This window comes from Panthera pardus, unplaced genomic scaffold, assembly GCF_024362965.1.
Source record: "Panthera pardus isolate Hobbes unplaced genomic scaffold, ASM2436296v1 HiC_scaffold_21, whole genome shotgun sequence".
Taxonomy (NCBI): domain Eukaryota; kingdom Metazoa; phylum Chordata; class Mammalia; order Carnivora; family Felidae; genus Panthera; species Panthera pardus.
This window is the reverse complement of record NW_026526777.1, coordinates 67,753,083-67,777,191: the sequence shown is the minus strand read 5'-3', so window position 1 is coordinate 67,777,191 and position 24,109 is coordinate 67,753,083. Positions and strand designations below refer to the sequence as shown.

General features: G+C 56.6%; 1 protein-coding gene across 2 annotated transcripts in view; it reads left to right on the top strand.

Annotated features, from left to right (window-relative positions):
- Positions 1 to 322: 322 nt before the first annotated feature.
- The window catches only part of STUM (stum, mechanosensory transduction mediator homolog), a 60,106-nt gene continuing 36,319 nt past the window's right edge, over positions 323 to 24,109 (top strand). For both annotated transcript variants that reach the window (XM_053909431.1, XM_053909432.1), the window contains exon 1: positions 323 to 690. In XM_053909431.1, coding sequence (XP_053765406.1) covers positions 495 to 690 — 196 coding nt within the window. In that variant the 5' untranslated portion in view covers positions 323 to 494. The remainder of the gene's footprint in view (positions 691 to 24,109) is intronic.

The following is a 24,109-nucleotide window of genomic DNA, read 5'->3' as shown; positions in this document are numbered from 1 at the left end:
GGCCTACTAGGCACCAGGCGCCGTGCGTCCCCGGCCCCCCACCTGCGCCGCGTCGTGTGCATCCTCCTGATTAAAGGACCCAACTCCCGGCTTTCGCGGCAGGGCCCGCCGAGCACACCGGCCCCCTTGGCGGCGTCCCGGGGCTGAGGCTCGCGTCGGCTCGGCTGTCGGGGGTGGGGGGGGGGGGCCCCGGGGCGTCCATCCCTCCCGGGGGGAGGGGGCGGACCAGCGGCTCCCTCCGCCCCCACCCGTAAGTGGCATTTCTCCGCGGGGGAGGGGGAGAGGGAGGGGCGTCGGAGCGCGGCCGCCGCGTGTGGCGCCGCCCCCTCCGCCCCGCGCCGGGGTGTGGGCGCGGCGCAGCGCCGGCCGCGTGGGGACGCGGGAGTGCGGGCTTCTGGGCGAGCCGCGCGGCGCGGGAGCACGCTGGCCGCCTGAGCTCGGCGCGGAGCCCGGGGCCCGGAGCCGCCGCCACCCGCCCCTGGGCGCGCCCCGCCATGGAGCCCTCGCACAAAGACGCCGAGACGGCGGCGGCGGCGGCGGCGGCGGCGGACCCCCGCGCGGCGTCCGCGTCCAGCGGGGTGGTGGTGCAGGTCCGCGAGAAGAAGGGCCCCCTGCGCGCCGCCATCCCCTACATGCCCTTCCCCGTGGCCGTCATCTGCCTCTTCCTCAACACCTTCGTGCCGGGACTGGGTAAGACGCGGCGGCCGCGGCCCTGGCGCCCCCGGGTCCCGCCGCGGAGGGCACGGGGTCACCCCCGGGGGGCGCCCCCGCGCGCCGGCCCCCGCGCTCCCGGCGCCCCCTGGCAGGTGGCCGCGGCGCGTGGGGTGGGCGCCCCGGGGGAGGCGCCGCGCGGCACCCCCCCCCCCAACCCGCCCTGCGCCTCCCCCCACCTGTGAGCGCGGGGGTCCGGCCCCGAGAGCCCGAACTTGTCCGGGAGACCGGGGGCCGGCGGGCGGCGGCGCGGAAAGGCTCCCCCGGCTCCGGCGAGGCGCCGCTCCAGACGCCCCGAGACCCTCTGCCCCTGCTCGCCGCCGCGCGCGCCCTCCCGCGAGCCCCTTCCTTGGAGGGGCGCGAGTCCCGGCGTGGGGGGCGGGGGGAGCGCGGCGGCGACAGACCGCGGCCGAGCGGGGCAAAAGGGACACCCCGCGAGCCCGCCTGCCTTCGCGGGGTGCGGACCGTGCGGGGGCGCGCGTCCTCCGCCTCCTTCCCGGGTGCCCTCGGTTCCGCCAGCGCCCGTTAGCTCCCGCGGGTCGGGGGGACCATCTCGCTAGTTCCAGCGCTCCCGGCCGGCCGGAGGGGACCCCGTGGCTCCTTCCCAGCCCTTCTGTTCCTGACGGAGTGGGGAGCGCGCCGGGGCAATTCTGTGTCGGACCCTGGCTGCCCGCGGGGGCCCTGAGGTTCCCAGTGTCCCAAATTTTAAAACAAAGCCCCTTTCTAGAGGTACGGGTGCCGAAGGGTGCGTAGCGGGAGGGAATGAGAAGTTTCCCCACCCTGCGTCTCCTTACCCCACCCCAATCTGCCCTCCCCCAACCCCCAGCTTGCCTGCCCGGGAACCCCTCCCACCCCCCAAATGCCTGCGGGACTGGAGCGACAGGCGCCTCTGAGCCCTCCCAGGAGCGAGCCGGCTGCCAGCGTATAAGGCTCCAAGTTCCCAAAGAGGTCAGCTGAAAGTGCTTTTCTGTTTTACTTTGGCCTTTCTCACGGCCTCGGGCTCAGCGCGCTCAGCCGGGCCTCTGGCCGTGGCCGTCATAGCGAAGGTCACACCCACCCACCCACTCGGGTCGGATTCACGTTCCCTTTCGCGCCTACTGGTGCTTCTGCGCTGGGCGGCCGCCCGGCCAGGGTCGTGGAGCCGTCCGAGCAGGCGGTTAGGGGTCCCCTCCGCGGCACCTCCAGCAGCCTGCACCGCCCTGCCCCCGGGTGGAGTGGGGGTCATCAGGCCGGCTCTCTGCAAGTGTAGACTCCGGGAGGAAGCCTGGCCGATGTGAATTGCGTCGGAGATTCCCACCTGCTGGAGTACAGAGCACCGCCCAGCCATCTCTCCAGGACGTGAAGATCGCGTGTCTTCACTTTTTCCATGTGATGAAGTCAGTATCACCCGATATGGTCCTTTGAGGAAACAGATGCATGTGGCTGGGTAGGAGATGCTGTACCAGGCTGGGGCCGGCTGAGGGGATCACCTCCAGGAGGGGCAGCTGCCCACCAGGGCACCTGCAGGCCTCCCCGGGTCTCACCTCCCCAGGTACCTTTCCCACCCGGTCCTGCCTGCCGCTCCTCCTGGGCCCCTGCTCTCCTGCCCGAGGGGTCTAGCTCTTCACGCTTCTCTTTGTTAGACCCGAATCCCACGGGATTTTTGTAAGGAACCTTCCTGGGAAGGCAGGAGAGAATAAAGAGAAAAATAAGCAAACCGCCAAAGGGCTAAAACCGGTGAGCCGAGGGGGTGCAGATGTCTGAATTTTCAGCAACTGAATCCGGGCATTTTTTTTTTTTTTTCCATTTCATTTGGGTTGCCTTGTATAGTTCACTGGGCGCACAGCCCCCGCCCTTCTCCGTGCTGCGGGAGGGGTTCCTGATCCTGGGTGGTGTTTCTCCTCTGTTAGTCGGGGATGCCTGTCACTCTGGGTCCTTGAGAGGATGAAATTAAATGATAGAAAGCTCCGGGGTGGGGCGCAGGGGCGGTGCTCCGGGGGTGGTGGGTTCCTCTTGCCCTTGGCCTTTCTGCAGAGCCGAGCCCTGCCCCCACCTCTGGATGTGTGGGGGTGCTCTTTGGGGCCTTTGAGTCCTGTGGCTCTCTCTGCTCCCCTCGACCCGCAGGGGAGCCCCGATAGCAGAGCAGTCCCGGTGAAACTTACAGGTGGTTTTGTTCTGTCCTCCATGACTGGTGTTGGTGGTCCCAGTGCCTGGAAACCCTCTCCTTGGCCGAGACCCTCTTCTCCAGGTCCTTGTGGCTTATCTGAATATTTGTGAATATTAACTGAATATTCATGTCTGGCTCTGCCCTTTTGTGACACGCAGCCTGTTTCGGTCCACGCGCTGTCATTCATTCCACAAACGCATTCCACCGGGCCTGACGATGAATATGTCAGTCGAGGCGTTATAGACTGTTGGGGAAGATTGATGCAAACTTTGAATTTGGTGAATGCTGTCTTGGCAGCAAGAACAGAGCGTTTGTGTGCAGTTAGTTAATTCTTCCTGTGTGGAAGTGGGGTTCAGAAAAAGGCTCCCAGGGGCGCAGCAGTAGGTTAGACCCTGCCGAGGAAATCAACCCCACGGCCCCAAGCATTTGGGGTCCTCATTTTACCTGGGACTCTTTGGAAACCGGTCAGACCGTTGGCCCAAAGATCTTTTCTTTTTTTCTGGAAATGCCTTTCTCCGCAAGTCCTCTCCTCATTTGCAAATCCAATGAGAGAGCAAGTGGGGGGCTGAATGAGGCCATGTTTTTCCTCTAATGCAGGTGTCTCTGGCTCACCCAGTGTGCAGGGTCTGCGTGAGATGCCGAGTCCTTATAATCCCCGGGCCTTCTCGATGCAAGTGTCCGTGCTGTTAGGATGTCAGAGGGATGCTTCCTCCCCTGGGGAAAGGAAGGGAAGGAGCAGTGATCTGTGATCACTCTGACTCCTCATGGGAACAAAACAAAACAAATTTTAAAAATGGATGTGATGGTGGGGCGCCCGGGGAGCTCAGTCAGTTAAGTGTCCGACTTCGGCCCAGGTCATGATCTCGTGGTTCGTGTGTTCGAGCCCCGCGTCATCGGGCTCTGGGCTGACAGCTTACAGCCTGGAGCCTGCTTCCGATTCTGTGTCTCCCTCTCTCTGCCCCTCCCCTGCTCGCACTCCGTTTCTCTCTCTCAAAAATAAATAAACGTTAAAAAGAAATTTAAAAACGGATGGTGGTAAAGAGAGTGCCTCCCGGCAGCCCCCCCCCCATGTCCCCCTGTCCCGTTCGGTGAAGTGCTACTCATCAAGACCATCGTGGGTAACTTCACGGTCCAAAAAGTAGGGCATTTTTAAGTTTCTATACAATTATTCATATGTGTCGCGAAAGTTCATTGTTAGGACCCAGCATGGACGGAGGGTTTGTCTGTTGGTCAGGGGCAACATCACACTTTTGTATTTGAAGATTTTATCTGTCTCCATTGACTTGGTGAGACGAAAACATTGGTTACAGGGGAGTGGTGGGGAGGAGAGCCTCTACTGACGGTTAGCCATTCTGTCAGAATCCTGTTGGCCATCCATCCGCGGTTGGACATTCAGAAATATTTAATCTCTGATACACTGCCTAACTCTTTGACACTCAGCTGAAGTCTTGCTTCCCTAATAAGAGCACCGCAGGCCGGCTCTGCTTCTGTCTTAATTCCCTGTAGCCCTGAGGCTCAAACCGATGACGAATATTGTCCTCTCTTGTGGCATCCTTTGTACTGTTGGCTTTTTGTCACTGTTTTAAGAGTTTACTTTTTGCCACTCTAAACGTAAGTTCCTTGAATGCTTTCAACCATTTTAAATTTCTCCTTGATATTTATGCTAATGATGCTATGAATATGCTATGCTATTTATGAATGAATATGGACTTAGAAGCATACTCCTGGAATAGGGACTAGAGATCATCCGGTCCGATGCCTTTATTTTATATTTAAGTGTGGCAGTCCTGAGGATTCAAGAACCAAGGAAGTTTACATCCTATTCAGCCTTCTTAAGGAAGTTATTTGAGTACGTATTTCAGCAAAACCAGAGAGTAAACCAAGAGAGAAGATATGAGATCCAGGAAACAACGGATCCAATTCAGGGCAGCCATGAACATCCACCGGAGGAAAAATTGTTCAGCGGGTCTGAGAGCAGTCAGTCTTCTTTAGAGGGGGAGGATGAAGGCACAGGGGAAGAGTTTTCTGAGGATGATGTGAGAAGGGGACATTCCATAGAGTTAAGAGTGTCATTGGGACTGCCAGAAATAAAAGCTTTGTTAAAAAACAGAAAGCAATCAGTAACTGCAGTAAAGACAAAAAGCTGTGCAAAAGCATCAGGATCCAAAAATGAAGCAGCCCTCCCAGTTAGATCAGGAGGTCAGCAGGCTTCGAAAAAGAAGAAGAAAAATATTCCACACGATAAATGGAGTGAGACAGAATTTGGAGGGGAGTGGGGATACAGTGCAGCACACGTTTCCTCTACCAACAATAGAAAAAAGAGACGTAATCAGCGACTTCAGAAAAACCAAACCTTTTTCATGAAAGGCATAACTCAGATAGGAAACAAATCAAAATGTGGCCTGATACTGAGCAGATGGTGAAATATAAGAAAGGCTCTTTTAAGTGCGTAGGGCCTGTCTCATTGGAACAGTGGCCCACACTATGGGCTCTCAGCTCCTCTTTGACTCTGCAGCAAAGAATACTTGCTTAGTCATAATAATATAAATGCTGCTCGGTAGTTTTCAACTCTTCAACGCAGCTGCAGACAAAGCCCCGAAGACTGCTTAATAACAGCTATAACAGAAGATGTAAAGATTTTCCATCCGGGCGACGTAAAATGAAAACCATAGCTCGTAGAACTTGGCAAGTGGATTGTGGTAGATTAAATTATCGTTCCCGATTCTTCAGTGTCCTCCCTGAAAGAGGATGGCACTTACCCACCTGATGCCATATGGCTTGCCATGCTTCCTGTGGGAGGGGAATACTTCCTTCCCTGCCCACTGATAACGGGCTTGGCCGTGTGACTGGCTTCAGCCAGTTGAATGCGAGTGGCGGTGACCGAGCAGACACTTAGGCATTGTGAATTTCTGGCATCGTTCTTCTCTTTCTCCCGTGAGAATGGCCGGTGGGGTCTGCTCGGCAGTCTGCCTCCCAGAATAAAGAGGACATCAGAGGCCGGGCACCGCGTGTCATGTGAATGAGAAGGAAGCATGAGTCGCTGAGGTTTTGTTGTCGTCAAGCATTGGCGAGGGGGGTAGGGTAGAGGGTGTGAATGCCCTACTCCTATAAAGCGAGATGCTGTATGTAGTTGGCAGACCGAGAAATAAAGGTTACCAAGGTGATCATAAAGGTTGCCAAGGTGATCAGTTGATGAACTGAGCTAGAGTTATAGGGACAGTGGGGCAGTAGTGATCTGGGATAATTTTGGAGGGGACGGCAGGAAGATGACGGGTGATGTCAGTAAGCTAATCCCACCTAGCCTAGCAGAAAGTCAAGGGCCAATGCTGATGAACTAGGAACAAGCGATACCAGTGTGCTCTGGAGATCAGGAAAACACCAGAAGAGTTCCCGCCCTTTTCTGACATCACCAAGGTTTCTGTGTCGACTGGCTCATTCCCAGTGGTGCGTGTACCTGCTGAAATCGTGCCCCGCCTTTTAAAACTAGACTCTCTCGGTCCTGCACCATTCCCCGCACCACGGCCACGGCCCTCTCTCTCGGCTCCCGCAGGAAGTATGCGGGTTGGCGGTCACCCACCCCTCTTCTCTCACCTCCCCTCGAACCCACTGGCCTCTGCCTCCATCACTCACCTGAATTGTGCTTGTCGGGATCGCCGGCACCTCCAGGTTGCTAAATCCAGCGGTCAGGTCTCTGTCTCCGTCTTCTGGAACGTTCGGTAGCGTTGGACGGCGTCCCCACTCCCTCCCCCTTGAAACACTATCTTCCCCCGAACGCCTCCCGTCCTGGTTTTCTCTGCACCTCACAGCTCCTTCTCTGTCTCCCGTGGTCGTCTCGGCAGCCTCCAAACTTGGGGGTCCCCGGGGCACTTGAGGCTCTCAGTCTCCGCCTTCTCTTTGACCTTGTTCTTTTTCCCACCTACGCTTGCTCCTTTGATGTTCCTGCTGTTTCCTGGCCTTCAGTTGCATCCTTAAAAAAAAATTTTTTTTTTAAGTTTATGTATTTATTTTGAGAGAGACAGAGCACAAGCAGGGGAGGGGCGGAGAGAGAGAGAATCCCAAGCAGGCCTGACACGGGGCTCCAACTCCCGAAACCCTGAGATCACGACCTGAGCCCAAATCAAGAGTCGGGGGCTGAACCGACGGAGCCCCCCCCAGGCGCCCCTCGATTACGTCCTTATAATAACAACTCCCAAAGCCAGATCTTGGTTTCAGAGCTCTCCCCGGATTCCAAGGTCTCGTACCCCACTGACTTCCTAACGTCTCCACCCAGAAACCAAAAGACATCGAGGCGTAACCTCTCTAAAACCAACCCCTGCTGTTTCTCCCTGGACCTGCCTCTCCCTTCTTTCCCCCCACCCTCGCAGCAAATGGCATCCTTCCAGGAGCTCAGGCCAAAAACCCGGACTCATCCTTGACTGCTTTTTCTTGCACCCCACGCCCAATCTGCCAGGAAATGCTTCTGGCTCTGCTTTCAGAATCTCTTCGGCATCTGACCACTTCCTACCATGCCGCTTCTGCCTCGCTGGCCCAAGCCCGTCTTCTCCCGGATGATCTCAGTGGCCCCGTAAATGACCTGCTCACCTCTATTGATGTCCCTAGTGGTCCTCCCTCACCGTGACCGCCAGAGGGATCCTTTGAAAATAGGATGGAGTCAGGTCTTGTCATTTTTGAGCTGGAAACCCAATCGCTCCGTGTCGCTCGGGGCAAAAGCCCAAGTTTTTGTCACAACCCACGAGGCCTTGGGCCCGAACTTTCCCAAAGAGATAGAACATGGGCCACAGGTATAACCTAAGATTTTCTAAGTACCTACGTTATACGAGATAAAAAAGAACAGGAGGAATGGGCTTTAATAGATATTTAACTCAATATGTCCAAAGTACTTATCATCCGATGCGTATCAATAAAAATTATTGGGGCGCCCAGGTGGCTCAGTCAGTTGAGCACCGACTTCGGCTCAGGTCACGATCTCGCGGTTTGTGAGTCCGAGCTCCGCGTCGGGCTCTGTGCCGGCAGCTCGGAGCCCGGAGCCTGCTTCCGATTCTGTGTCTCCCTCTCTCTCTGCGCCTCCCCTGCTCTCTCTCGCTCTCTCAAAAATAAAAAATAAATAAAAATGATCAGTGGAAGGTTCTGTGTTTTTGTTTTGCGGGCTAAGTGTTCAAGACCTGGTGTGCGTCGCTCGCTTACGACACGTCGTAAGTTTGAAGCGGCCCCGCCCCGGGGCTCACGGGCCACTGAGACACGGCCCGCGCATCTGTTTCCCACGGTCCTGCGGGTCATCGCCTCCTCTCCGTCTCACTCACTCTGTCCCACCGGCCTCTTTGCCATTTCTTGAATATTTCAGAGGCACCTTCTCACCCTAGAGCTTTGACATTTGCTGTTCCTTCCGCCTGGCGTCCTCGTCCCACAGAGATCTATGTGGCTCGCTCATTCGCGTCCTGAGATCTCTGCTCCCGTGTCGCCGACGCCGCGAGGCCACGTATTGGTGTGGCGGGGCGGCCACAGCCAGCGCCACAGACCGGGCGGCTTGAGCGACAGGAATTTATCTTTCTCACAGTTCCGGAGGCTGGCGTGAGGTGCTGGGGGTGGGGACTTCAACTTGGGGACTTTGAGGGGATGCAGTGCAGCTCAGACACCTTCCCCGAGGACGTTACTTGGGACTGCAGCTCCTCCCCACCTCCCCACACCCCTACCTTTCCCTACTCCGCTTTCCTTAAGAGCACTATTTTTTCCTACCGTCTGTCTCCTGGAGGAGGGCAGGGTTTGTTGTTTGTTTGGTTTTGATTCTGGTCTGCGTTGTTCATTGCTGTAACCCCTGCACCCTGGAACAGAGCCTGGTTTATAACAGAGGCTCCACAGACAGAAGCTGGATGGATGATGGGTTGGGGGGGGTGGGTATATATGCTAAAACCAGAAATAGAAGTGATTGCCTTTTGCGGCACCCGGGGGGGCTCCATTGGTCAAGCGTCCGGCTCTTGATTTCAGCTCAGGTCATGATCTCACAGTTGATGGGATCAAGCCCTGCGTTGGGCTCGGCACTGATAGCACGGAGCCTGCTTGGGATTCTCTCTCTCCCCCTCTCTGCCCCTCCCTGGCTCGTGATCTGTCCCGAAAGAAAAGAAGTGATTGCCCTTGGGAAGCTGGACGCGGAGCAGGGAGAGGTGACGTAGGGGACAATTGCTTTCCCCTGAAAGCCCCTTTTTCCCTATTTGATTTTTTGAAAAAACTATATACCTGTATTACTTGATTTTTTTCTTTAAGTTTATTTGTTTTGAGAGGGGGGGGAGGGGCAGAGAAAGGAGGAGAGAGAGAGAGAGAAAATCCCAAGCAGGCACCATGCTGTCAGTGCAGAGCCCGATGTGGGGCTTGAACCCACGAACCATGAGATCATGACCTGAGCCAAAATCGAGAGTCAGACGCTCAACCGACTGAGCCCCCACCAGGTGCCCTACTTGCTTTTTTTTTTTTTTTTTTTTTAAGGATAAGAATCAACGCTATGGAAAGAGAAGGGACTTTTATACCCTGTCAATAGGAACGTAAATTGGGATATCTTTTCTGGAAGCCAGTTTGGCCCTTACGTATTAAGAGTCCTAAAATGTTCATGCCCTTTAATTCAGTAATTCCGCTTTCAGGAATTCATCCTAAGGAGACAACCAAAAACCTGGACAAAAAGTTATGCATAAAAATGTGCCACGAAGCATTATTTATAACCTCGAAAATCATAAACAAACTCGGCACCTGGCTGGCTCAGTCAGTGGAGCATGTGACTACTTGATCTTGGGATTGTGAGTTCGAGCCCCACGTTGGGCACAGAGATTACTTTAAAAAATGGTGTTGGGGCGCCTGGGTGGCCTAGTGGGTTGAGCCTCCGACTTCGGCTCAGGTCATGATCTCGTGGGCCTTTAGTTTGAGCCCTGCATCAGGCTCGGTGCTGACAGTTCGGAGCCCGGAGCCTGCTTTGGATTCTGTGTCTCCCTCTCTCTCTGCCCCTCGCCCGCTTGCGCTCCCTCTCTCTCTCTCAAAAATAAAACATTAAAAAAATTTAAGAAATGGTGTTATAAATAAACCCAGGTGACAACAATGGAAGAAAGGTTAAATAAATCGTGGCTGTCTTTATGGTAGAATATTATATACCTATGAAAATAGTGTTTACAAAGTTTCTGATGATGTGGCAGAAGGGGGAAAAAGTAGGTTGAAATTGTGCCATCAGTAGGATCTCAAATCTTTGTTGTTTGCTTGATTCCAGGGTACCTCCTTTCCCCACATTTGGGATGTTTCTAAACGGGAGACTGATACCAAGAGACACGATCTTTTTCCTTTCTTTCCTAAAAAGTTGCCAGATTAGCGGCGTGTCTTATGATCGACAGACTCTTAAAATCTAGACGATGCAAGGTGGAACGTAGCTAGGTAAATAGACAGATGGGTAGAAAGAACCAGAAGATGGCACATTGAGATGGTAACAGGTGGCGAGAGCCTGGGGGATTATTTTTCTTCCTTATACTCTTCTGTATTTTCCAAATTTTCTAAAATGAACATAAAATGTATTACTTATTTTTTTTAAGGTTTATTCATTTTTGAGAGAGACAGAGCACAGGCGGGGTTCGGGCAGGGAGAGAGAGGGAGACACAGAATCTGAAGCAGGCTCCAGGCTGTCAGGACAGAGCCCGATGCAGGGCTCGAACCCACGAACCGTGAGATCATGACTCGAGCTGAAGTCAGACGCTCAACCGACTGAGCCCCCCAGGCTTCCCTGTGTATTACTTTAAAAAAAAATTTTTTTTTAATGTTTATTTATTTTTGAGACAGAGAGAGACAGAGCATGAACGAGGGAGGGTCAGAGAGAGAGGGAGGCACAGAATCTGAAGCAGACCCCAGGCTCTGAGCTATCAGCCCAGAGCCCGACGCGGGGCTCGAACTCACGGATTGTGAGATCATGACCTGAGCCGAAGTCGGTCGCTTAACCGACTGAGCCACCCAGGCGCCCCTGTGTATTACTTTTCTAACTGGAGAAGCTGAATAAACATCGTCTTGAGCAAACATCCTTCTCATCGGGTTACGATGCTCCAGTGCGAATGTGGCAGAGTTTGGACGACGGCAACAGGCATCTTCTAAGATGCTCGGGGCCTCTGTGTCTACACCCCTCGTGGTGACTCTTTCTGTCTAGGTATACGCTGCAGGATCGTTGAACTCCGGTGTTCACCTGCCACCGTGTCAGGTGTGGCCAGGGGGCCAGAGGCTCCCCGTCACTCTCGCGAGCTGTGTGATGCGCTCAGTAACTCTCCCGTGGGATGTGTCCCGTTATGGGTTGGGTCAGGGGTGACTGGGTCCAGTTCAGTAACGCAGCTGGCCTCCCCATTTCTTCTGAGATGTTTCGAGGGCCCGAGCTGTTGGAAGTGGTTGGTCAGCAGGGGATACGGAAGAAGTCTGTGTTTCAAAGAAGCGTGGCCCCAGTGCTGAGCAGGGGACAGTGACTTCCGGGTGCCCCCAGCAGCGTGTCACTTGCTGGGCACGCAGTATGCCCCTGCTGTGTTCCAGGTCTGTACTCGAGCTGAGGAACGGAGTCAGAGAAGACAAGGCCCCGCCCTCTAGGAGCTGGCTGGCTGTCGGGGAGGGGGGCCGGAGCAACGGGCGTGTGTGTTAATGGAAGAATGTTCTGGGCCCAGCTAATGCGGTGCACAGAGGTGAGGGAATGCGTGTCGGCAAAACTGGCCTCAGGGAAAACGAGCCATGGGCTGAACAGAATGACCCGGGGCAGGGGGGCACCTGGGTGGCTCGGTCAGTTAAGCGTCCAACTTCGGCTCAGGTCATGATCTCGCGGCTCGAGGGTTCGAGCCCCGCGTCGGGCTCTGTGCTGACATCTCAGAGCCTGGAGCCTGCTTGGGATTCTGTGTCTCCCTCTCTCTCTCTGCCCCTCCCCTGCTCGTGTTCTGTCTCTCTTTCAAAAATAAATATTAAAAAACAAAAAAAACAAAAAAACAATGACCCAGAGGGGAGGGGGGCACGGAATGAAGTGACATTTCCGGTTGTGCATCAGAGTCCCGAAGCCGCAAGTGTCCCAGACGTCAGGAGGCCTCGGAGCTCGTTCCGGATCTCAAGAGCGTGAGACCCGGAGCAGGCCCAGTGACTTCTCCGAGCCTCTGTGTCTCCATCCGTGAAATGGACATAATTCCCGCCCAGCCGCCTCACAAGGTCATTGTCAAGGTCATTGTCTTTTTTCATTATGAGTGGACATCGGGAAAATTTCGTGGGTTCTCAAGGTGATCTCTGGGGCCATTCTGGCAGAGGCTCCGGGCTCGTGGGCAGGACAACAGGAGCATTCAGGCCCCACGTGCTGGGGGGTGAGTGTGAGGTCTCTGGGGTGGGGGGGTGTTGATGGTGCACACCCCATACCCAGGGCCTGAGGCTGACTTTACAGTTTTCTAAGAGGCCATGGGAGCATCCGACTGGTAATGTGTGTGTGTGGGGGGGGGGGGGGGGGGGGACGCATATGCATGTGCTCACACGAATCCCACCCCAGCCTTTACCTCGAGTTATTTTACCATAGGCAGAGGCGGTTCCTAGGCCTGTGTGGTGCCCCGTGAAGCCCCGTCACCTGGGCAAGGTGGGGGTGGCCTTGGCCGTACGTCGGGCAGGTGCATCTCCAGCGTGGGAACTTCCCCACAAGAACTGAGTGCTGGGTCTCCGTGCCCCAGTCTGAGCCGTGCGCACCCGCACCCGGGACGACCTTTGGAGGGGACGCCGAGGCGACGGCGTGGGGGCAACGTTTCCTTATTCAAATGGCAAAACACAGGGGCCTGTTCTGCATTTCCTTTAGAAAAGGCCTTAAATCCATTGGAGAGGTTGCTCTCCTGGACGGAGTGAGCTGACGTTGAGGCCAGGGCCGTCCCGGAGCCCAGAATGCGGGGTTGGGCACCGCCGGGGTTCGCCCGTGGAGCCGAGCACCCCGTCGGCTTTGGTCGTTTACAGAGAAGCTTGACTTCGATGCCAAGAATAATCCGGTGTCTGTAGAGAAGAGCCTGTCCTAGAACCTGGACAAAGGAAATGGTCCGGCCTTCCCAGGGCCGGGAGCTTTACCCGAGAGGGGCCCCCTCTGCCCGGGGGGCCTCCCCTGGGTCTGTCCCCGCCGACTCCGGCAGTGACCCTCCCGCCGCCTTGGTGCCGCTCGTAGTGGGCGCCCGATTGCCACTTGTCAAATCGAATGTGCGCACGGGCCCTGCAGAGATGTACTGAAGGGTGCGGGGGACGGCGTGTGACCCGCCGCCAGGGCCTCCTCATCACTGCCAGCCTCTGCGCCCCTCCTGACGGCCTCGTGGAGGTGAATTCGCAGGCCTGTCGTGCGCATTGTGGATAGTGATCTCCCACGGCTGGAAGGTTCGTGGCAGCAAGTCTCTGGGGGCCGTTTTCCCAGCGCATCTGCTCCCTTCCTGTCTCCGTGTCACGTTCGGCTAACTCTCGCGATATTTCTGACTTTCTCGTTATTACAGTTGCTATAGTGGTCTGTGGTCGGCGTTTACGATTCTGACGCACAGACGGCTGGCGTTCGCTTGACTTGTTTTTTTAAAAAAAATTTTTAATGTTTATTTACTTTGGGGAGAGGACAGAGCGTGAGTGGGGCAGAGAGAAGGAGACGCAGAATCCGGCCCCAGGCTCCGACCGTCAGCACAGAGCCCGACGCGGGGCTGGAACCCAAGAGCTGTGAGATGATGACCTGAGCCGAAGTCGGATGCTTACCCGACTGAGCCACCCAGGCGCTCCTGTCTGGTTTGTTTTTTTATTTTATTTTTTAATTTATTTTTATTATTTTTTTTTAACGTTTTATTTATTTTTGAGACAGGGAGAGACAGAGCATGAACAGGAGAGGGTCAGAGAGAGAAGGAGACGCAGAATCCGAAGCCGGCCCCAGGCTCTGAGCCGTCAGCACAGAGCCCGACGCGGGGCTCGAACTCGCAGACGGTGAGATGGTGACCTGAGCCGAAGTCGGACGCTGAACCGACTGAGCCGTGCAGGCGCCCCCTTGACTTGTTTTATTGTAACCGTCGCTTTGCTGCGGCGTTCTGGAGCCAGACCCGCAGTGCCCCTGAGGTCCACTTGTACGTACCGCGTGCACCTTTCAAAGTGTGTGATTCCGTGTTTGTTGTTCGTTAGCAAATCCATCATCTGTGCCTTCCGCCCGTCCTGTCTTGTGGTCTCGCTATTTGACGGCGTTCTCTCAGAACCTCCGAAGCGCCATGCGACGGGAACGCGCCAACACAGGTGCCTCCGAGGAAGCTTCTGGCGTGGCCGCCTCGGGGTCAGCTGGCGCAGGCATGCGCGTCCGGGCAGGCCGGGCCCGGGTCGCTGTGGCGGATGGTGACAAGACGCGTCCGGCGCGGAAGGCCAACCCCCCCAGGGAAGACGCGACAGCCCGGGCACCAGTGCGGAAGCTGAACCCTGGGACCTTTCTGGGCTGGAGAGAGCCCTGCCCTGCGGGACAGGCCTGCTCTGGCCACGCTGGCGTGTGTGGGAAGCGTCCCCCGTGGGCTGGGCTGCGTGGCCGCGGCCCCTCCCGGGTCACCGCGTGGTGCAGCCGGGGCCGTGACGTTGCTGTGCCAACGGGGCTTCCGTGTCCCCAGATCACATCTGTGCCCCTGTCCCCGCTCTGATCACTTCCTCTTCTGCTCCGAAGCCCTCGGCAGCTCCCCGTCGTCCATGCACGGGCTCGGTTCGGACGCCACGCTGGGCCCGCGGGACCCGTGAACGTTATCCACGCTGCTTCAGTGGTTTGTTTAGTCCAGCGGGGCTGCTTGGTTTCCCAGGGTGCCGCCTGGGGCCCTGGCGCCTGTCGCACGTCTGCCCCCCCCGTCACGGGCGGGATGCCCAGCCGTCCAGGCCCGTCTCACGTGGCCTCCTGACCACTTCCGTGGGGGCGTTACTCCTTCCGGCACCGTCCGGCCACCTCCGTGTTCCTCTTGCTCCCTTGAAATCCTGCTTTTTCTGTTTAAATCTAGAGTGTCCTTCCCGTGGCGGTGCGGGCTAAGTGTCTGTCACCTGCTGGTGGGGCCTCCCACCGCTGGTCCGGGCAGGTGGAACGAAACGCATGTTGATTTCCCGTGGCAAAGTAGGGTGGAGGGCGCCTTGTTCCTTTCATCTGCCGAACCCCAACCCGAGGGACACAGGCTTTCGTGTCCCCCCCCCCCTCCGCCTTCCCAGCTCAGCCGGAGGTAGGGGGGACCGCCTTCTCTGGCTGCAGGCGGAGTGGAGGGCGTGCTGTACCGGAGCATGTGCGCCTCTGAGGGGTCCTTGGTGTCCCGGCCACTCCAGGGAGGGATGTTGGCTGTCCCTTCGCTGGGGCAGAGGACCTGCTCTGCGGGAGCTTCGCTGGGGACAGTCACGAGGTTACTGAGAAGAACCGGGCCTCCATCCGTCCGTTCGAGTTATGCAGCTAATGGCTGATAAGTGGAGGAGGCCGACAGGGGAGGTGATCGATCTTAGTAAACCGTTTTAATCAAGATTGGCTTGGGCAGTAGCCATCACATTACATCTAGGGGGGAGTTTTGACGGAGAGCAGGATGTTTGCGTGACCTCAAAGTGTCTCCACAGAATGCTTATGACTTGCGGCTGGGGGCGGGCGCCTGGGGGGCTCAGTCGGTTAAGCGTCTGACTCTTGACTTCGACTCAGGTCGTGATCTCGCGGCTCATGAGTTCGAGCCCCGCATCAGACTGCACTGACAGGGTGGAGCCTGTTTGGGATTTTTCTCCCCCCGCCCCCATCCCTCACCTGCTCTCACTCTCTGTCTCTGTTTCTCTGTCTCTCAAAATAAATAAAGAAACTTAAAAAAAAAACCTGCAAAGGGAAAAGTCATACAGCATCTCGCCGGGTGAACCGAGTAATATCGCCTAGACCTTGAAAGAATTATGGCCACACACTGTACGGGCGCATTTCTATGGACTGTCTGGAAGGGGCAGGTGCACAGAGGTGGAAGACAGTGTGGCCGAGGGGCATGGCTCGGAGAACACGGGGAGACCTGCGGATACATACGGGGGTTCTTCCCGGGTGGCAGAGACATCCTCAAATTGGATGTGCTGCTTTGCACGACTCTGAATATACCAGAAGCCACTCAATTATTAAATGGGTGAATGTGACGGCACATGAATTACCTCTCAGTTAAGCTGTTAAAAATTTACATCGCCGAGGCGGGACGCAAAGATATGGCGGGCTTCTTGGTGGGATATCCTGGGTTGGGGGGGGGGGGGGCGTCATAGCAACACTTGTGTCGCGTTGGGGGGTGCGTGATCTGAACCTACTCTGAAGAAACACCAGGAAGCCCAAAGTGAGGGGGATTCTGCAACATAGCTGGGCAGCGTTCTTCCAAAATATCAGTGTCGTGAAAGATTGAAGAAGACTGAAGAAACACAACAGCCGGGTACAGAGCATAATCTTGGATCGGATCCTGTACTGAAGGGAAAACAAGTACCAAGATGGACATTATCGAAGCAAAGTGGCAAAGCCGGAATATTGGGCTCTCAATTAGGTACGTTACCGTATCTGCTGTCACGTTTCCTCAAATCGGCAACTGTGTAAGAACACAGCTTTGTTGTTAGACACACGATTAAGGGACTCGAGAGCCGTGACGTATGCAGCCTGTTCACAAATGGGTCGGGAAAAAGGAATCCTAACACAGAGCGAAAGAAAGTCGCTCAATTAGCAAAGTAGCAAGAATTGGTGATGGGTAGAGCATAGATGGGAGTGCCCTGGATTGTTCTTGAAACTTCTCTGCAAGTTTGGGAGTATTTTAAAAGTTAAAAAATCTGGTTAAAGGGGCGGTTGAGTGGCTCGGTCGGTTAAGTGTCCAACTTCGGCTCAGGTCATGATCTCATGGTTTGTGGGTTCGAGCCTGCGTCGGGCTCTGTGCTGACAGCTCAGAACCTGGAGCCTGCTGCGGATTCTGTCTCCTTCTCTCTCTGTCCCTCTCCTGGTCTCTCTCTCTCTCTCTCTCAAAAAGAAATAAACATTAAAAGAAGAATTTAAAAAATATATGGTTAAAAATCAAATATACTCCTAGGGTTCAACTAAATGCAAAGTAGGGTACTCTGAGTAGGCTCTTTCTTCTCCCCTAAGGTCTATTACCAGTTCTGACCAACTCGGGGGCCGTCTGGGGCCACAGGAGGGGAGTCGTGGTGCAGGTGGCATTGGCCTGTAGGGCCCAGACGCCCTTAAGAGATTTTCCCAGGAACTCCCCCTGTTGAAACCCCCGAGGTCACACGCAAGTTTGGCGCAGTCCTGTGCAGCCTGCCTTTGGGGCGCACCAAGAATCTGAACGCCCCAGCCAGAGCTGGAGCGGATCCCAGGGCTCCAGATCTATTTTGGAGAGGTCTTTTCTTGTCTGTTCCTGTTTGGCATCTCCGTGTGGAGTCAGAGAATCCTCGGTGGACCTCAGAGAAACCAACCTCCAGCCAACGGCCAGTGAGCGCATCACGTCATCACGCCAAGCACAGAACTTCCCCTCGGCCTTGGCTGCTCCGGCGGGGAGGGGGGCCCTGGGGTTTGAACGTACAAATGGAATCTTCCCAGGAATCACTCTGTGGCCCGGCTCGGAAGCGGATGGAAACGTAACCGTCTTTGGCCCAGAGGGCTGGGGTTCTGAGGTCGGAAGGTTCGGTTGGTCTTGGGCTTCAGCGTCCGTGGCTTGACTCTGAGTCTGACGCACGTCAAGGAGCGGGGCCTCGGTGCTTCGGAAATGATTTTAACGAAAGCGGGAGAAGCCACAGGGGCCTGTCGCTTGGGCCCGCTCTTGGACGACCCTCCGCCGTGCGTTTTATTTTCCCCGCCAGCTCTCACCTCAGCACAACGCAGCTTCCGCCACGGGATGTTCTAGATCTCCCCGTGTGGGGCCCCCCGAGGACCCAGGGCCAGCTCTCCCCTGTGTCAGGACGCAGGGACTCGGGGGATGCTCGGAGAGACCAGGGGAAAGGCAGCCGGTCTCCGCAGTGCTGTCTGCCTCCTGTCATTTCGTGTTCCGTTTGGGGCTCCCGGCCGCCGAGGGGGACCGGCACTGTCACCGCCTGGGAGGGGGAAGTGCACGTGACTGTCAACACAAGTCTGAAGATCGCGAACGCTGACCGGGGGTGGGAGGCGGACCGATGGGCAGAACGTCCCTTAAAACCGAGCAGCCGTTGTCTTGGGCTCTCTGGCCTACCTGCCACTCCGCTTCCGTTTATCACGACAGCCCGCCTCCCAGCCTCTCCTTCCAGCCCCGCCATGAGGGCCCCGGGCCCTGAATGGTGCTCACCGCCCCCGTCTGGGCCCCACCGTGTGCCTGTCCACAGCCCGGGGTGGCGAGCAGTCCCGCCTCTGTGTTTATGCTGAGATGTTTATGCTGAGATCTTCGACGAAGATCTCAGAGCAGGACCACGGCAGCCTGTACCTTTGTCAGGAGGCGAATGGGGGGCCCCACTCCGGCTGCCTGTCCTGCTGGCCCTGGTTGGTTTCGTGCTTTTGTTTCCCGAAGGGGTGAGCCCTGCCCTTGCGGAGGTGGGGGGGCAGGAGGGGAGGCCTCCACCGCCTGTCTCCCTGGCGTCCCATCCCTTCTCTGACTTGCTCTGGGCCCCGGGGCGCTGGCCTCCGTGGCCTGCCTCACCAGGGGTGTTGGGCACTGGGAGGCACTGGCAGGGGACGGAAGAGAGGGACGGAGGCTGGCTGTCAGCTCCTCCTGTGGCCGTGGCTTCTGCCCCGCAGCCCCTTCTGCCACCCCCAGCCCCAGCCCGTTTCCTGCTGGGACCCTCTGGCGCAGAGATGGCTGTTTCCAGCGCGTTCCCCTTCACCGGGCAGGGGGATCCTGGCCTGCCAGCTTGGCCCCACCACCGCCCCCCCCCCCCCCACTTCCCCCCGTGGTCCTGCAGAAGCCGGTTCTAACACGGTCTTCCTCGTGGAAGTTCTGGAACAGCCAGTACCCCCGAGCCGGAGCCTCCTGCCCGCGGACGGTCGTGGGCGTCCGGCTGCCAAACGGCTCCCGTGCTCGTGAGATGCCATGCTCCCAAGTGGGCCGGGGGGGGGGGGGTGCAGGGCAGCGTGACTCCCCGGCTTGCACATCGGGGGTCCCCCTTCTGGGTTTCCTCCACGGTTTTCGCCTTCTTGTTTTGCCGCCAGCCTCGGCCGGCCTCCCTGGGGCGGCTCTGGGCCCGGCGCTCGGCTCACGGAGCTCAGGGCCGACCTCTCCTCCCAGGAAAGCTGGGCTCTGGAGGCTCCGCCGTGCCGGGAGCACCCTCCCCTCCTCCTGCCTTTGCCTCTGGGCCACCACCCGCTCCGCCTCTCCCCTTCCCCACAGTCCGCAGACGTCCGCCTTTCGCCAACTCCCCGTCCATCGGCAATCCTCAGGGGACACTTCTCCAGCTTTGTCATCACTTTGGAAGAGCCACCGTCTGGCCCCTGTTCGTGCCTGGCACAGCTACTCCTCTTTGGCTCCCTGAGATAACCATGGGCCATTAAAAGCCAGTCACCTCCTCCGTCCGGTGCACTGTCCACTCCCAAAGACCCAGCATTTTGCTCTCTAGCCCCCCTCTTCCCCTTCTGTCCCCCACCCGCCCCCTTCGGAGCCCGGGGCCAGGAACACCGCGAAATCGTCATCGCGTGGCTTGATTTTTCTTCCTCCACGCACAGCGAGAGCCTCCGCTGTTTGAGTTGTCTAAAGCCCCCGGCGATTCCTTGTTAGGAGAAGAGTCATCAAAACACGCTTATTATGTTTTAAGTCTTCACAAAAGACGCCCCAAAGCGGTGCGTCGTCTGCTTGAAAGGATCCCCTGCGATAGCCATGCCAATTACGTTTTGAAAAAGCAGAAAGGTTCTAGTCGGGGTACTTCTGAATCCGGCTTTCTCCCCCTCCTGTGTGATTTGTGTGCAGACTTCTGAGAAGCGGGTTTTATAATAGAGATTCAGCCAGGCTAAATCGCAGCGGCAGAAGCTTATGCAATTGCTAAGAGCCTGTGAGTTAAAAATGGAATTGTCTTGCAGAGTGGAGAAGGTAATAATATCAGTGATGTGAAAATAGAAAGTAAAAAATTAGTCTTTTCAGCCGTTCAGGTCTCTTACCCGCATTTTTCGGCACCAGAAGATCTTGGTGTCATTTTCCAGAATAACTCCAAAGTGCAGTCTCTCATTAGGAAAATAAAACTTTGCTTTCCCAGATTCAAACCCCCTGCCCCCCCCCCCCCCCCCCAGTACAGGAGCCCTTTTTTACGGACGGCTGGGCCCTCGGGCCACGAAACGCATTTTGTGTTTGTTCCATCTGTGTGTTCGCTAATGCTCATCAAGGAACAGATTTTAGGTTTTTATAAGTGGGTTTTGTTAATTTGCTATTTTAAAAATACTTGTGAGACCTTTACAGTTGCCATGGTGATATAATTTCCATAAACATGATTTCGGTGGGGATTTTTGCACATTGAAGGCTGAGGTTGATACTGAAGGCAGTGTTGGTGGGGGGGAGGGGGGAGGTAGGTGGCGAATCTGGCAGTCGGTCCGGTGCTGCCTCCCTCAAACACTGCAAATCTGATTCCAAGGATCCGCACCCCGGCAGAGCCCCGAGCCCCTAAACCTAACACCCAAGGCTTCTGAGGAGTGGGCCTGGTCAGGGGACAAGGGGCCCAGCCGGCTGGCTGATGGGTCACGGGCATCCCCTTGGCTTATCAGTGGTTCTGCCCAGGTCAGAGCGACCCACAAAGCTTTGGGGGGATCCGACCTCGGAGCTGCCCGAGGGGTGGTAAAGAGCCTGACGCCTCTTTTTGCCTTTGAACCAGATTCATCCAAAAAGAAAAAAACAATTTCCCACATCATGCACGGTACTGCTGAAATGCTGAACGTTTGCAACGGAAGATAATAGCAAGTGAAAACGTAACAAACGTTAGCTGTTAAAACAAGGAGACATTGTGTAAGAAATTCTTGTGTTAAGGTCCTCTTGAATGCCAGCAGTTGAGAAGAAGCCGGTTCAATTAGAAGAAGAGTTAGATGGTTCCAGTGGCACCAAACTTTTTATCAATGACGCTAGACATTTGTTTCGGCTCACGGGGAGGCTTCGCCATTAAGCTTTATTTCACAGAGAAAGGAATACACAGAGAGATCAAGGGAGAAGCAGAATAAATAAGAGAGAAATTTCTAACAACGCAGAATGTTTTGGGAAAGCAACAGCCGGTAAAAGGAGCTACAGGTGGGAAACGTGTCAGCACGAGATGATCCACGAGGCTCTCCAGTGTCACGCCGGGCACGTGATGGCAGGTGCTGCCTAACTGAGAGTCGGGGCGCAGCCGAAGGGTTTGAATCATACAGAACCATGAATCATAAGGAATTATGAATTACTAGAAAGCCCTTGTGTTGACTGTTTTTTATTCACGTAAGACCAGAAACCCGAACAGGGCCCCCCAGAGGAGAATGTGCCAGACTCCCCTGCCTGGCAGAGGGCTGATCTTGGTTCCTTGAAAGCCAAGCCGAGGTGTCCGGGGAGAGTGTGTTGTGCGCGTGTGGGCCGGCACGCCGTTGCCCGGTATGTGCACTGGGCAAGGGTGTGCTCTCAGTTTCGCTGGAAAGGCGCAGAGTGCCAGCTGCACTCCGCACGGTCTCGTCCTCAAGCCTCACGCCTGCGGAGGCACAGAAGGTCACAGAAAGTTGATTTTTTTTTTTTTTAAAGTAATGCTTCGTTAGCAGGCAGCGTGGCTGCTAGCAGGGGCTGGTGGGCGGTGAGGAGGAGAAGGAAGGATCCTGCGGGGGGGGGGGGTGGGGGGGAGGGTGAGGCAGGTACATCCCTTGGCTTCGGCCTGGGCTGTGGGGAGCTTTGCCCTCGGGGTGCTGCCTTATGAGCTGCTCTGTGATGCTCCAGGGTGCAGGAAGGCCAGGACGGGCCCCTGCTCCCCGTGTCGGGAATGGGAAGATTTCACCCTTTGGGAGGAAACAGGAAGCGGAAGTAGACTCACCTGCCACGCTGCCCCGGAGGAGGGCACGTGGGAGGGAGAGGTCCCCTCTGGGTTCTCGAGCAAAAGGGCATTTCATGATGGGGAGCCAAGGACCCAGAATTTTTGTGTGTGAGTGCTTCCCTGAGTCCTGGTGACCTCTGGCTGAGTAGCACTTCTTTGGCTGAGGGGAACCCTCCTGGATCCCACTCTGCCGTGTGAGAGCTGTGTGACCTCGGGCAAGTGACTTAACCTCTCTGCTTCTTCGTCTGCAAAATGGGGATACCGATAGTACCTGCCTCGCGGGGCTCTTTGGAAGGTTAAACAGGCTGTTCCACAAACCGCCTGGAATCGTGCTAGGCACACGGGGAGGGTTACATTTCCTTTCCAGGCTCTAAAGGAATTTATTTTTGCCTCCCCTTCCCCCCCCCCCCCCCCATGCCCCAGCCTCTGGTAACCACTGTTCTACCGGCCGTTACTCTGAGCTTGGAGGTTTTTTTTTTTTTTTTTTTTTTTTTTAAGCTGTGGCATGTGAGATCGTGCGGCTGTGTGTCTTTTCGCGTCTGGCTTATTTCACTTAGCGTTACTTCCTCAAGTTTCATTCACGTCGTTGGCGAATGGCAAGGTTCCATTCCGGTGTTCAGGCGGAATAACCTTCCACGGTGCACAGACCGCGTTTTCTTTATCTGCTCGTCCGTCCATCCGTCCATCGAGGGGCATGTAGGTTGTTTCCAGATCTTGGCTATCACGTGGCGATGCGCGTGGGGGTGCAGGTGTCTCCTTGGGGCCGTGATTTTTGTTTCCTGTGGATCCGTACCCGGGAGCGAAATCGCGGGATCACGGTTCTCTTTTTTCAGGGAGCCTCCACGCTGTTCCGCCAAGGGTGCACGAGGGTTCCCCGTCCGCCGCATCCTCGCCGACACCTGTCGTCTGTCGCCTGATGGCCGTTCTGACGTCTCCTGTGGTTTCGATTTGCGTTTCCCTGGGGATGAGTGATGTTGAGCACCTGTTGGCCACTTGTGTGTCCTCTCTGGAGAGATGTCCGTTCAGGTCCTCTGCCGTTGTATGATTATTTTTTTTTCCGATTAAATATTACTGTCATCTTGGAACATGTTGGGGGGGGGGGGTCTAGCTGTAAGACAACGGATGCCGTGAGCCACCAGGGCCCCTGGACGGTGGGCCGTGGGCACACTCACCTCTGCTCCACCAGGGACGTGGGACACTGCCTGGCTCCCGGCGGGTGCTCAGAAATTCTGGAACACAGTAACCGGTCGGGGACGTGGCCAATATGGGTGTGGTCCCCCACCGTGGTTTTCTAACCTCAAGGCGCCTCCGCATCCCCTGGGGAAGCTTGTGAGATGTCACATTCCAGCTGCCACCCTCGGAGGGTCTGATTTAGTAGGAGGAGGAGCGGGGAGGGGGCCGAGGAACTTGCATTTCTGGAGAAGAACCCCATTTGAGAAATACTGCTGGGGAGCCTCAGTCCATGGCACCCTAACATGCTGCTGAAGCCTGGCCGGGGGGAAGAGGAGGAAACCAGGGTGGGTGCTGGCAGGGCCAGCCCTGAGGGGCTGGGAGGGGGGAGGGGGGTGGCCCGTGCCCGGGGCGGGTCAGAAACACCAGGGAAGGGGCGCCCGGGGGGGCTCAGCCGGTTGAGCGTCCAGCTTCGGCTCAGGTCACGATCTCGCGGTCCGTGAGTTCGAGCCCCGCGTCGGACTCTGTGCCCACAGCCCGGAGCCTCCTTCGGGTTCTGTGTCTCCCTCTCTCTCTGCCCCTCCCCCGCTCGCATTCTGTCTCTCTCAAAAAATAAGTAAACATTTTTAAAAATATTTAAAGAAGAGAAAAGAAACAGCAGGGAAGACTGGGGCCTCCCAGGGAGAGAGGCTGTGGTCGGATTTGGTCTAAACCATGTTTGGACTTGAAACCTTCTGCAGCAGGGAGCAGTGAGGCCAGTGGCTCCTGGACCTACTGAAAGGGACAGGACAGCCCGGGACAGGGCGGTGGCTCGCTGGTCCCTTGAGGTGGCCCCCCACGTCTCAGGGCCCCTCCTGCCCCCTCCGCCCAGGCGGGCCCCTTTCTGGGGGGGCCGTCCCTCACGAGCCCCCCTGCCCGGAGTCTGCGGGCGGCTGGGGGCCAGGACGGTGGCGTCCCTTTCTGCCGTGGCCGTCACCCTGAGCTCCGCCAGTGGCCTCTCTGGATACTTAGAGCAGTGCATCGGGTTTTCCTGAAGGCTCCGAGTGAGACCTTTCGGAGAACAGCTGCCGGGTTAACCCAAGTGGCCCCAGGACGGGACAGAGTGCCGCTGAGGGGGGAGGAATGGGCTTTGATGGGGTGCCGTGCTTG